At 41.7% G+C, this 9788-nt stretch overlaps 1 protein-coding gene across 1 annotated transcript in view; it reads right to left on the bottom strand.

Annotated features, from left to right (window-relative positions):
• The window catches only part of calcoco1a (calcium binding and coiled-coil domain 1a), an 11328-nt gene extending 1998 nt beyond the window's left edge, over positions 1-9330 (bottom strand). Inside the window, exons 1-14 of the mRNA XM_008413712.2 lie at positions 9119-9330; positions 7141-7305; positions 5613-5715; positions 4046-4239; positions 3693-3905; positions 3416-3564; positions 3259-3328; positions 3010-3165; positions 2129-2383; positions 1891-2016; positions 1547-1642; positions 890-977; positions 459-706; positions 99-190 (exon numbers count right to left, since the gene is read on the bottom strand). Of these exons, the coding sequence (XP_008411934.1) occupies positions 99-190; positions 459-706; positions 890-977; positions 1547-1642; positions 1891-2016; positions 2129-2383; positions 3010-3165; positions 3259-3328; positions 3416-3564; positions 3693-3905; positions 4046-4239; positions 5613-5715; positions 7141-7272 (1922 nt within the window). The 5' untranslated portion in view covers positions 7273-7305; positions 9119-9330. The remainder of the gene's footprint in view (positions 1-98; positions 191-458; positions 707-889; positions 978-1546; positions 1643-1890; positions 2017-2128; positions 2384-3009; positions 3166-3258; positions 3329-3415; positions 3565-3692; positions 3906-4045; positions 4240-5612; positions 5716-7140; positions 7306-9118) is intronic.
• Between the last annotated feature and the right edge of the window lie 458 nt (positions 9331-9788).

Genomic DNA, 9788 nt, shown 5'->3' with positions numbered 1-9788 from the left:
TATATAGTAATTGCTTGAATACCAAAATGAAAATGATTCAAAGAGAGTTCTTTATTTACTGCATTATGTTCTGCATGTAGATTATGAGAATTTGCTACCTTAGAAATGCGTCCTTGTACTCAGGCAACAGAAGTGCTGTTTCCTCTTCAGAGTTTTTGCTTCCCTGCAGGACTGGATCAGATTCCTCCTCCTAAATGCCAGCGTAAAGCACACACACAAACACACACACACAGAACAGGAGTCAGGCAGTTAACTCATATCTCTCCAGCACCTATTACAGTCGAATAACTTGCCAACTAGCAGCCTAATTGCTTCCATGAGATAATGTCTATATCAAACGACCCACTGCCCACGTTTAACTGATGTGCATGGCTATTAGTTGGAAGCCATATCTCATTTTCACTATCACATATAATTACACCGCGGTGACAGCGAGCGGCTCTGATAGCGCGTCTCACCGAATCAGAGCTGTGAGGCAGAGTGTCGGCGTTGGCCTGGTGTGGCAGGGAGAGCGGGGCGGGCTGGTTGATGACCACAGCGCTCCTGTCCGCGTCCCGCGGGGCGATGGCGGGGGTCGAGAGCAGCAGGGAGTCAGGCTGGCCCTGCTCGCAGAGGCTGTAGTGGCCCAGAGATCTTGGCGGATGGAGGATCTGCAAAGCCTCCGGGCTCTCGTCCTCGGAGTCGGATAGCGCAGTCTCGGGACGCCCTGCCAGAAAGATTAGTTGGTGAAGAGAAGGAGGTCACGTTTCCGCTCACAGGACTGCTCTCATCACACGCAACAGAAGCCACGTCGAGTTATATTTAGTGCTCCTCCTCTCTGATAGCAGATGACACTTTTATCGTTCACATCTGCAGGGCATACAGTAGATTGATGTGCAGCTCAATTTACCTGTAGAGGCAATTGGAGCCGCGTCCCACCTGGCAGTGGTCACTGTTCCCGTCTTCTGCTCCAGCTGACAGATGTACTCCATCAACTCCTGTGGCAGAAATTACATGGATCACATCACAAGCTCAAGCAGGGGCTCCATCAGCATTACCCTCATATCCGGGATGATATCGGGCATCGTCAAACCGAAGTCAAATGAAAATGTTGTGCAAGAAACATACAAAAAAAAAAATTTATTTAATATAAATAGAACTCCCCTGATGCACTAAATATCAAAATCTTTGTTTTTATGCACTTTGATTGGAGCGACACATTCAGTTGCGATTGTTAAACGAGTCTGCAGCTGGCAAATGCGAAGCTGGTTGGCCAACAAAAACTGCAAACACATTAACAGCTGCAGCACTGACTGACCTGAAAACCAGCATTTTATATTGCACTATAAACAATTTATATAGCACAATAACAGGAAGACAACAACACAGAAGATCCCCAACACCTGGGATATGCACTACCCCGACATTCTTGTTGCGTCAGTATGAATTTGTTATAAAACCCAAGTTATACGACACAGGAAGCATGCTAAATGTTTTAATCATTGTTATTATAGGAACAGTGATATTCAAACACATGTCAATTAGAAGAAACTCCTCTGCTCCTGACCTGCTTCTCTGCTTGCAGCTGCTCTTTCTCTTTCTGTGCAACCCTCTGGCTGGCTTTCAGCTCCTGCAGCTCCCTTCGTGTTTCACTCAGCTGAACCTGCGGGCCGGTCACCGTAAAAAAAAGAGCAGCACTGAATATGTCAGAATCATTTATTTCATAAAGCAACAAATGGGGTGTGAACAAGTTAACTGGCTACGCAGTTCACGTGACAATTTTTTTCCCCCCCGTTTGACACACCTCCTGTTCGTGTCATGACTGAAAAGACTTTTTATCACAAGGTGCTTGCTAAATTGAAAGAAAAATACTGCAATGATGTACAGTTTCTCTCTCTCTCACTCGCTCACCCGGTTGCAATCTTTTTCTCTACCAAGCTCAACCTCCAGCTTCACCCTCTCCATCTTCTCCTCCCGCAGCCTCTCTTGCATCTTCTGCAGCTCTGCGTTGATTCTCTCCAAGTGGTCCTGGTCCAACTGTGGATGTGACACACACAACGTCTGAAATGCTTTCCCAAATTAGAGTCCTTTAATAACGTGCAACATCCTGAGTCGACCACAGACTCAATAATCAGAGTAAATCTATTACCTCCGCAGCGTTCTGCAGAATCTGCCTGTCTTGAGCCCAGTTGGCTCTTCCTTCTCTCAGGGCCATGCTGGCATCTGCAAGTTGAATGGTGAGTTGGGCGGCCTGCACTCGAGCCTGGTGCAGCTCGGCCTGCACATGATCCTTTTGGGCTGCCAGCGAGCTCAGATCGCTCTTCAGGCCCTCGACGGTGCGCTCGCTCATGTGGAATCGTTCGCGTAGGCTCCGCATCTCCTTTAGCGACGCTTCACTTTCAGTCTGTTGACAAAGCAAGCCGAAAAGGACACGTCTGGTTACCGTCGTGGCAAAACAGAAAGTAATTTGAGATACTGGTGCTGGCTTTATTAAAAAAAATAATAAGGCTGGTTGTTTTCATTTTAAGCATTAACGAGAGTGGTGTTAAAAATCTGAATGCAAAGACACAATTTTCCAACTAAACCAGAATAAAGAGACACATTTTCTCGTTCACTTTTTGTAGGGTTTTTCAAGTGGAAGTGATATTTATATATTCTTTATCAAACTCTTTCTTTATCCATCATTAAAATAAATGCTAAAGTTCACCATCAGGTTATGGCAGACATTTCTACATACACAACTATGAATGCAGAACAGATTGTTAGGACGTGGATAGGTGAACAGACAAATGGAAAGACCGACAGATGGACAAATAGATGGACAAATGGGGTGATAAACAGAAAAATGACAAATAGATTAAAATGGATGAATGGATTGAACTTCTAAGCAATAAGATAACAAATACAGTCTTGAAATAATCTGTTTGGTACTTAGACTGGGAAGAGACTCAAATCAAATTCCTAATTTTTCCTGACAGCGTAGGAACTTATGCAAATGTGCAAACATGTTTATTCCTTTAAGTATCTGACCTCCTTCCTGTGGGCAGTGGTGAGTTTCTGTGTGAGGGTGGTGATGGTGTTCTGGAGCTGCAGGACGCTGGTGTCTCTCTGGGCCAGGGAGTTCCTGAGAACCTGGAACTCTTTAGACAAACTCCTGAGCTCAGCTTCAGTCTGATCCAGCTTGTTCTAACAAACAGGCCAAATGGAAGAAATCAAAGTAAAGACCCAACAGAGATGCCAGTTTACTCTTACCACTGAATTGGTTTGAGAGGAAAATACCTGCAGGCCTCTTTTTTCAGTCTCCTCCTCTTTTCTCAAGGCAATTGCCCTCTTGGCTCTGTCTTTCATTCTGTAAACACAGATTTTTGGCAATGGGTGCTCAAAACTATTTATGATACCCTTCCAAAAAAAAAAAAGAAAAAAAAGAAAGTCAAACCTCTCCAATTCTGTCTCTCTTTCCACGGCTCTTTGTGTCAGTGTTTTGATGTCTTCTTCAAGCTCTCTGATCAGCTGCTCTTTTGCTGCCTTGACCTCCATTAAAGCAGCTTTCTCCTGGACTAAGCAATCTCCTAAAGCCTTTTCATCCTGAAATACCAGAATTCAAGTCAGGCTCTGAAGATCTCTAAGCATCTGGTGAGGAAAATGAACTGAACATCATCTGAAACATAAATGTAGGTCAACAAGAGAGCAGACCATTAAGGTCAATGTACCACCTGCTGCTTCATCTCCATCTCCTCGATCTTCTGATCACTCTGCGCCAGCTCCTCCTTCAGCCTGCTGACCTCACGCTCCAACCCTCTGCGATGTCTGTCCCATTGCAGCTTCTCCTTCTTGTAGTCCTCCCTGTCTCTCTCCCTTTGCTTTTTGGCCGCCTCCTGCTCACGCAGCAGCTCAGCGCGCTCCTGCAGACACTCCTGTAGCCGACTCTGAGAGGAGACAGGGAGAATACCCGGGTTGTCTACGGATGTCCTTTATCCACGCTCATTAATTATGGAGCTCTAAAAAGCATATGCTAACCAGGAGTCTCGTCTATGTCGTTTATAGTTGTCGTCATGCTCACACTCACCTGCAGCAGTTCTGCCCTGGGTATTACCAGCAGCATGTCTGTGCCTCCGTGGGATTCGTCCTCCAGGGTCACCAGGTCTTCCAGAGGCTTCGGTGCACAGAAAGTGAATGTTGAGCTGCGGGAGCACACTTCCCCTTTAGCATCAACATATATGAACTCATACTCCTGGGAGCTGGGCTTGGGCAGGTAGGAGGCTGAAAGTGATGAAACAAAGTCTTCTTTAATAAGTTAGCAACTATCAGAGAAAGACTGGAGTACTTCATATACAGCGGTGGCTCAAGAGGTAAAAATTCATCCTGTGACCGGTGGGTTGTCGGTTCAAACCCCTGCTCCGTTCTTTGCCTGCTGGTGGTGATCAAAGCCCTAACCACCACCAGCTCTACTCCAACAGTGCTTTTCATTATACCTTCAACAACTGCTTTTAGGAGCACTGGACTGAGAATTAGTTCATATGATAAACTCAGGAGACACACAGTTCCACCAGCTGTATGCTAATTGCTGCTGCTGCTAGTCTGGAGGAGCTAAGTGGGGAAGGCATTGGGAGGTGGAAGTTCGGCTGGAAACTGCAGCTCCAAGGAGGAGCCGTGTGGAAGTAGGCGGGTCTTTGTTGGAGCAAGTTTTTAGGCAGCCCTGAATGACTGTGACAGGAGATAAAAGGATTTCTCAAACATGCATGAAGGAATCAAAGCAACACTCCACTTATGTTTTTGAAGGGAATAACATCATAACATGATAAAAAGACTAAAATAAAAAAAAAAAGAGTCAAATTTAAAGAATATTCTCCAAGCCCTTTTACATGTCTTCCTTTATAACATCTGGGGTTATTAAACAACATATATCCAGAGCTGCAGCCCTGGAGCCCAGGGTTAACTATGCCCATGCTGAGAACCACTTTAAGTTAAAATTTTTAAATAATGCTATAATACAATAATTTGTTCAAAATGACAGCTTTTTAAATTATATACTAAAGAACAGACTTGAATGAATTACCACCTAAGCTATGTGCATTAGCTAAGTTAATCTAGAAGCAATCATCTTTTTAAATCACAGCAGTTGATACGAAGTCTTTCTTTATTTGCTCTGCACATTGAAGTCATTGGCTCAGACCCATACCTGCTCCATGCATGCTCCTCACAGAGAACCGCCCTGATCAGTTTCTTCCGACACACAGCACAAAGTGAACAGTGTATTCTCCAGCGAGCAGCAGCAGCAGTCAGCAGAGGAGGCTTTAAGCCATTGTTTTTTGTCGTTCTCATTACTCAACCCCCTGCTTAGCACAGAAATGAATTCACGCCACGACAGAGGCTTTCTGTGCCGGAGACAAAGCAAGGCAGGATATTTGTCTTCTGCACAGGATGTGTTTTTTTTTGTTTTCCTTATTATTCTTCTGGAAAAATTCTCTTTTAAGTGAGAAACAAACATTGCCATCCATAAAACACAAAGATTTGCAACGATGACAGGCATTTTATAGAAATAACAATCTCCTGCTGAAGGTTTTATGTGCTGATCTGCTGTCCTAGCAGAGATTCACTGAAACTATGAACAATAAATACACAGGCATGAGTACCCTGGAAGTGCACGCAGCAGTTGACCTCTGTGCCCTCTTGATAATCGGCTGGGGCCAGAGCCCAAACGAAGGTTTCATAGTCCTTCAATGACGACCATCCGACCTGAGGAGGACAACATGCACACGTTGTTATTCCTAAGGTAATTATAATGAAATTTATTTCAAAAGGGACAATGTACAACTGAGACATAAATGTCACCATTAGATGTGCTGCACCGGATTGGCGCAAAAGCTAATTTGCATCTGTAGTCCGCTGACAGGTCACAAAAATGAATACACAAAACAACAATTAAACAAGACAGGAAACACAACACTAAACGTTGTTTTCCAATCACAACAACACATAAACACACACACACATACACACACACAAAGAGTCATGCAGTTAATAAAAATAAATGCAGACTTTCATCCAGGTCGAGGTTCATCCATTTTTTCACCCAGGCTTACATTTTTACAATTGAATTCCTTTTTGAAACCTAATTGAAAATATTTATTGGTAATTTCCAAAAAAGGTTGTCTCATGTTGGGGCAACCTTAACCAAAAATATATGTTTGTACAAGAAATTAAATATAAAAATATACTACAGAACCAAGAAAAGCAGAAATTATTTACTCTGCTGTTAAAATAATTAAAATCAAATCAATCTAGCTATATTTGTAAGGTGCGTCAAACTCTTTAAGATGTTTTTGCTCCTTGTTTTTTTCCCCATTTTTATGTAAAGTGTGTCTTACAGTCACTTTAAGAAAAAAAAAAGAAACGGTTGTTGTTAGGGATCAATGATAATTAACAACACAGTTTTTGTGGAGTCAAAAGAGATACAAAGCAGTTTTCTTTGCATTCACAATAGTACTTTTTATGCAACCCTGCAAAACAAAGTGATTCAAAAGATTAAAAGCCACTAAAACAGGCTGTGTATATAACTTTAGTTATTCTTTTCTGGTTTTAGTAGAACTGATAAGATGCTAGCTTGAAAAGAGGCTTAGTGCATAAAATACTATGACATTTTTCATACTACTGTTTACAAAGTAATACATGGAGGGTATAATGCGCTTATACTATCTAGTTAATTAAAGGACTATTCTTCATTTGAGTAGTATGATCGAAGTTTTTAAACCATAACTTTTAAACCTTGATAAATCTTTTTTTGCTGGTAGCTGGCTCATCACAATTCAGAACAAAATATATGAAAACTGATTTGTCATCTCAAGTACAACGGCCTATGTAATGAGCTTCAATGTGAATGTGAATACCTGTGGGGTCTCAAAAAGTCAAAAACAAACATAGGGATTAAACATTAAAAATGCTTGAAGCCGAGGGACTCGAATGCGATCCTGTGAAAATACTACGGTTTTTTAAACCACTTTTTTTCCGTTTTTTTTTTTCAATTAGGATATCCAATTTTCACTTTTTGATCACAGGAAAAAGTTTAAGACCTGGAAATAGGTGACACAAAATAATACACTTTTCCAGACTTTCTTAACCTGTTTCTGTTTGTTTTTATGACAATTGTCAGGACAGTGATACCTTAAAGAGCCCAATCCAGTCACTGCTGACCCAGCTGTGCTGCGAGCTCAGTGTGTAGTGGCAGTCGACTCTGCTCTGGGGGAAGTAGGCACAGCCCACGTTTCGAAACTCCACGCGCCAAGCCTTGTCCATGGCAACACAACACAATGACAGGCTACTTTACACCTAAAAGAAATAAATGAGCTGGTGAGCAAACCTGAGCAAGCAGACGCCTCTGAATATTTATTTGGTGTAAGAAGATAGCCTGACTGAGGCTGCACTTGAGAAAAGGACACCAGAGATAAGCCTCTATGACAGGACGGGCTTTGAGCAACATGACATATTAGAAGTGTGTTGCCGTGGCTATTTTGGTCGTCGTAAAAAAGAAAATCATTTGTTAGTTATTGTACTTTATTACATGTAAACAGGCAGTTAAAAGTGTCTGGGTCTCGGATTCGACACTACTTAAAATGAATTGAGCAATCCTGGCTGCATCTTTAACGTACTACAGTCTCTTCTAAGTACAGAAGCAGCTACAGCGCTTTGGAGAAATATTCATGCCCTTGGACTTTTACACACTTCAATCTATTTTAATTGTATTTTTGTGTTACAGACCAATACAAAATAATGAATAATTGTCAAGTGGAATGGAAAAATGTGGGATGACTTTCAAAATCTTTCACAATTAAAAACCCAAAATGTGTTGCATGAGCATACGTCATGTTAGAAAATCTGCATCCAGATGTTACTAGCCATGTGCTCCACAAATCTGGCCTAAGGTGAAGAGCTGTAGGCAGATAGACATCATTCAAATCTGCACTGAACTTTTTGGCCTACAAGCCAAATAGCATGTGTGGCAAAAAAAATTAAAAAATAATAACTAGGTGAAAGATGGTGGTGGCAGCATCAGGATACTTTCCAGGCAGCAGGGACAGGGAAGTTGATCAGAGTTAATGAGAAGATAGGTGGAGCGAAATGTAGGTCAGTCCTGAAGGAAACCCTGTTAGAGCATGCAAAAGGGATGAGCCTGGGTCAGAGGTCAGAGATAGACCTTACACAATGTGAGCATGGACGGTACACTTAGAATAATTGTAGGGAAAATATCATATGAGGACATTTTAGGAATTCTGCATTTTAGTTATTGAAGTTTGAAATGTAATGGCTAGAAAGAAATTGGTTCTTATTCCTTCTACCTTGAGTATCAAAATACATTTCTATGTTCTAGCAGACTACAGGAATTTAATCCTAAAAAAAGAGCTCCAAATCGATGTTTTGGATAACAGCATGTTATTATGTTTCCGATTGCAATGTGGCTTTGTTTTGATATATTGCACCCCATAAATTACAAATGTAACGTGAGAAAATATGAGAGCGTTCAAGAGAGATAAAAAACAACAACTTTGCAAGGCACTGTAACAGCTATGCATTCAATCTATTTTGTCATGACAAAGGCCAGATGTATTTTCCAGCGGGGCCACAGAAAACAACAGACTGTGCTTGTTCTTCTGCTTGTAACAACAGAAGAACAACAAACTCTTAATATGCTGTAAAACTGCAACGGGCTCATAACTATTTTCGCATCACAAATGGAACTTTGAAGTTCTGAAATGTCTACAATTTTCTATTTTGAAAAAAACATACAAAAATATGTGCGTCTATGTATTAACTGTCGATGCCCCCAATAACCACATATTTGAGGTGGAAATTTACAGCCACTTTCCGAGGGTTCATATTTCACAGGCAGCAGGCTTGAGGCCCTGCAAGAAGCAGCGCATGTCGGGGAAACACTGTGCCAGACACCTCGATGCAAGTTTATTAATTAAAAAACCATAAAGCGCAGGATATTCAATTATGAATTTATGTTTTTGTTGCTAATTATTGCTTGTTTTGTTTAACTGCTGTAAGTGTGAACAGAGCGGGGACAATGACAGGCTTTGTTAACTAAAGAAAAAACATCTGCGCACATTTTATCTCGAGTCCTCCATGAAGTGACTCTTACCTTTAAATCCCGACACTCTCTATGAGCGGGCTGAACAACGATGCCGCGTGCGAGTCAGAGGGTCTGTAGTCCTCAGTAAAACCACGCAAACATATTCACAACAGCTGTGGCTTAAGCTGCCGGGACACAGCTTCTACAGTAACCCGAAACAATTACAAAAAAAAAAAAACAACAACAACAAAGCCAAACATGAGCACCACGGCGTCAAGATTCACCGTGGGATTGTGGGAGCTGTTGTTCGTCAAACAGCTGGAATTATGGAAGATCACGAGAATTCGGACTACAACCCCCAGGATGCTGTATCACTGGCAGAAGACCGCTGAACGTAATATGATGCTGCTCGACATCCAGCGTTGCGTTTCTCATCGGAAAGAGCTACAAACGGTACAGCTGGCAGATGTCAGCTTGATCCACCAATTGGAAGGTTTGCGATGAAGGATGACGACCAATAGCAACAACAACGATGAAAATAAAGATTTTTTTTCTGCGGTTATTAAGGGTTAGTCTACAGATCGTCACACATTTGCTTCGTATTCGACAAAATTACACATAAAGTTACGCATTCCTAATTGGGAATGTAACCTACTCCTATCACTTTCTTTCATTATTAATTTTATCTTTAAAAATAATATATCGAAAGTTTTTGTGTACTTTACAATCTAATCATTAA

The sequence above is a fragment of the Poecilia reticulata genome, linkage group LG7 (genome assembly GCF_000633615.1).
Source record: "Poecilia reticulata strain Guanapo linkage group LG7, Guppy_female_1.0+MT, whole genome shotgun sequence".
Lineage (NCBI taxonomy): Eukaryota > Metazoa > Chordata > Actinopteri > Cyprinodontiformes > Poeciliidae > Poecilia > Poecilia reticulata.
The sequence above is the reverse complement of the archived record's forward strand: the minus strand, read 5'-3'. Positions and strand labels throughout refer to the sequence as shown.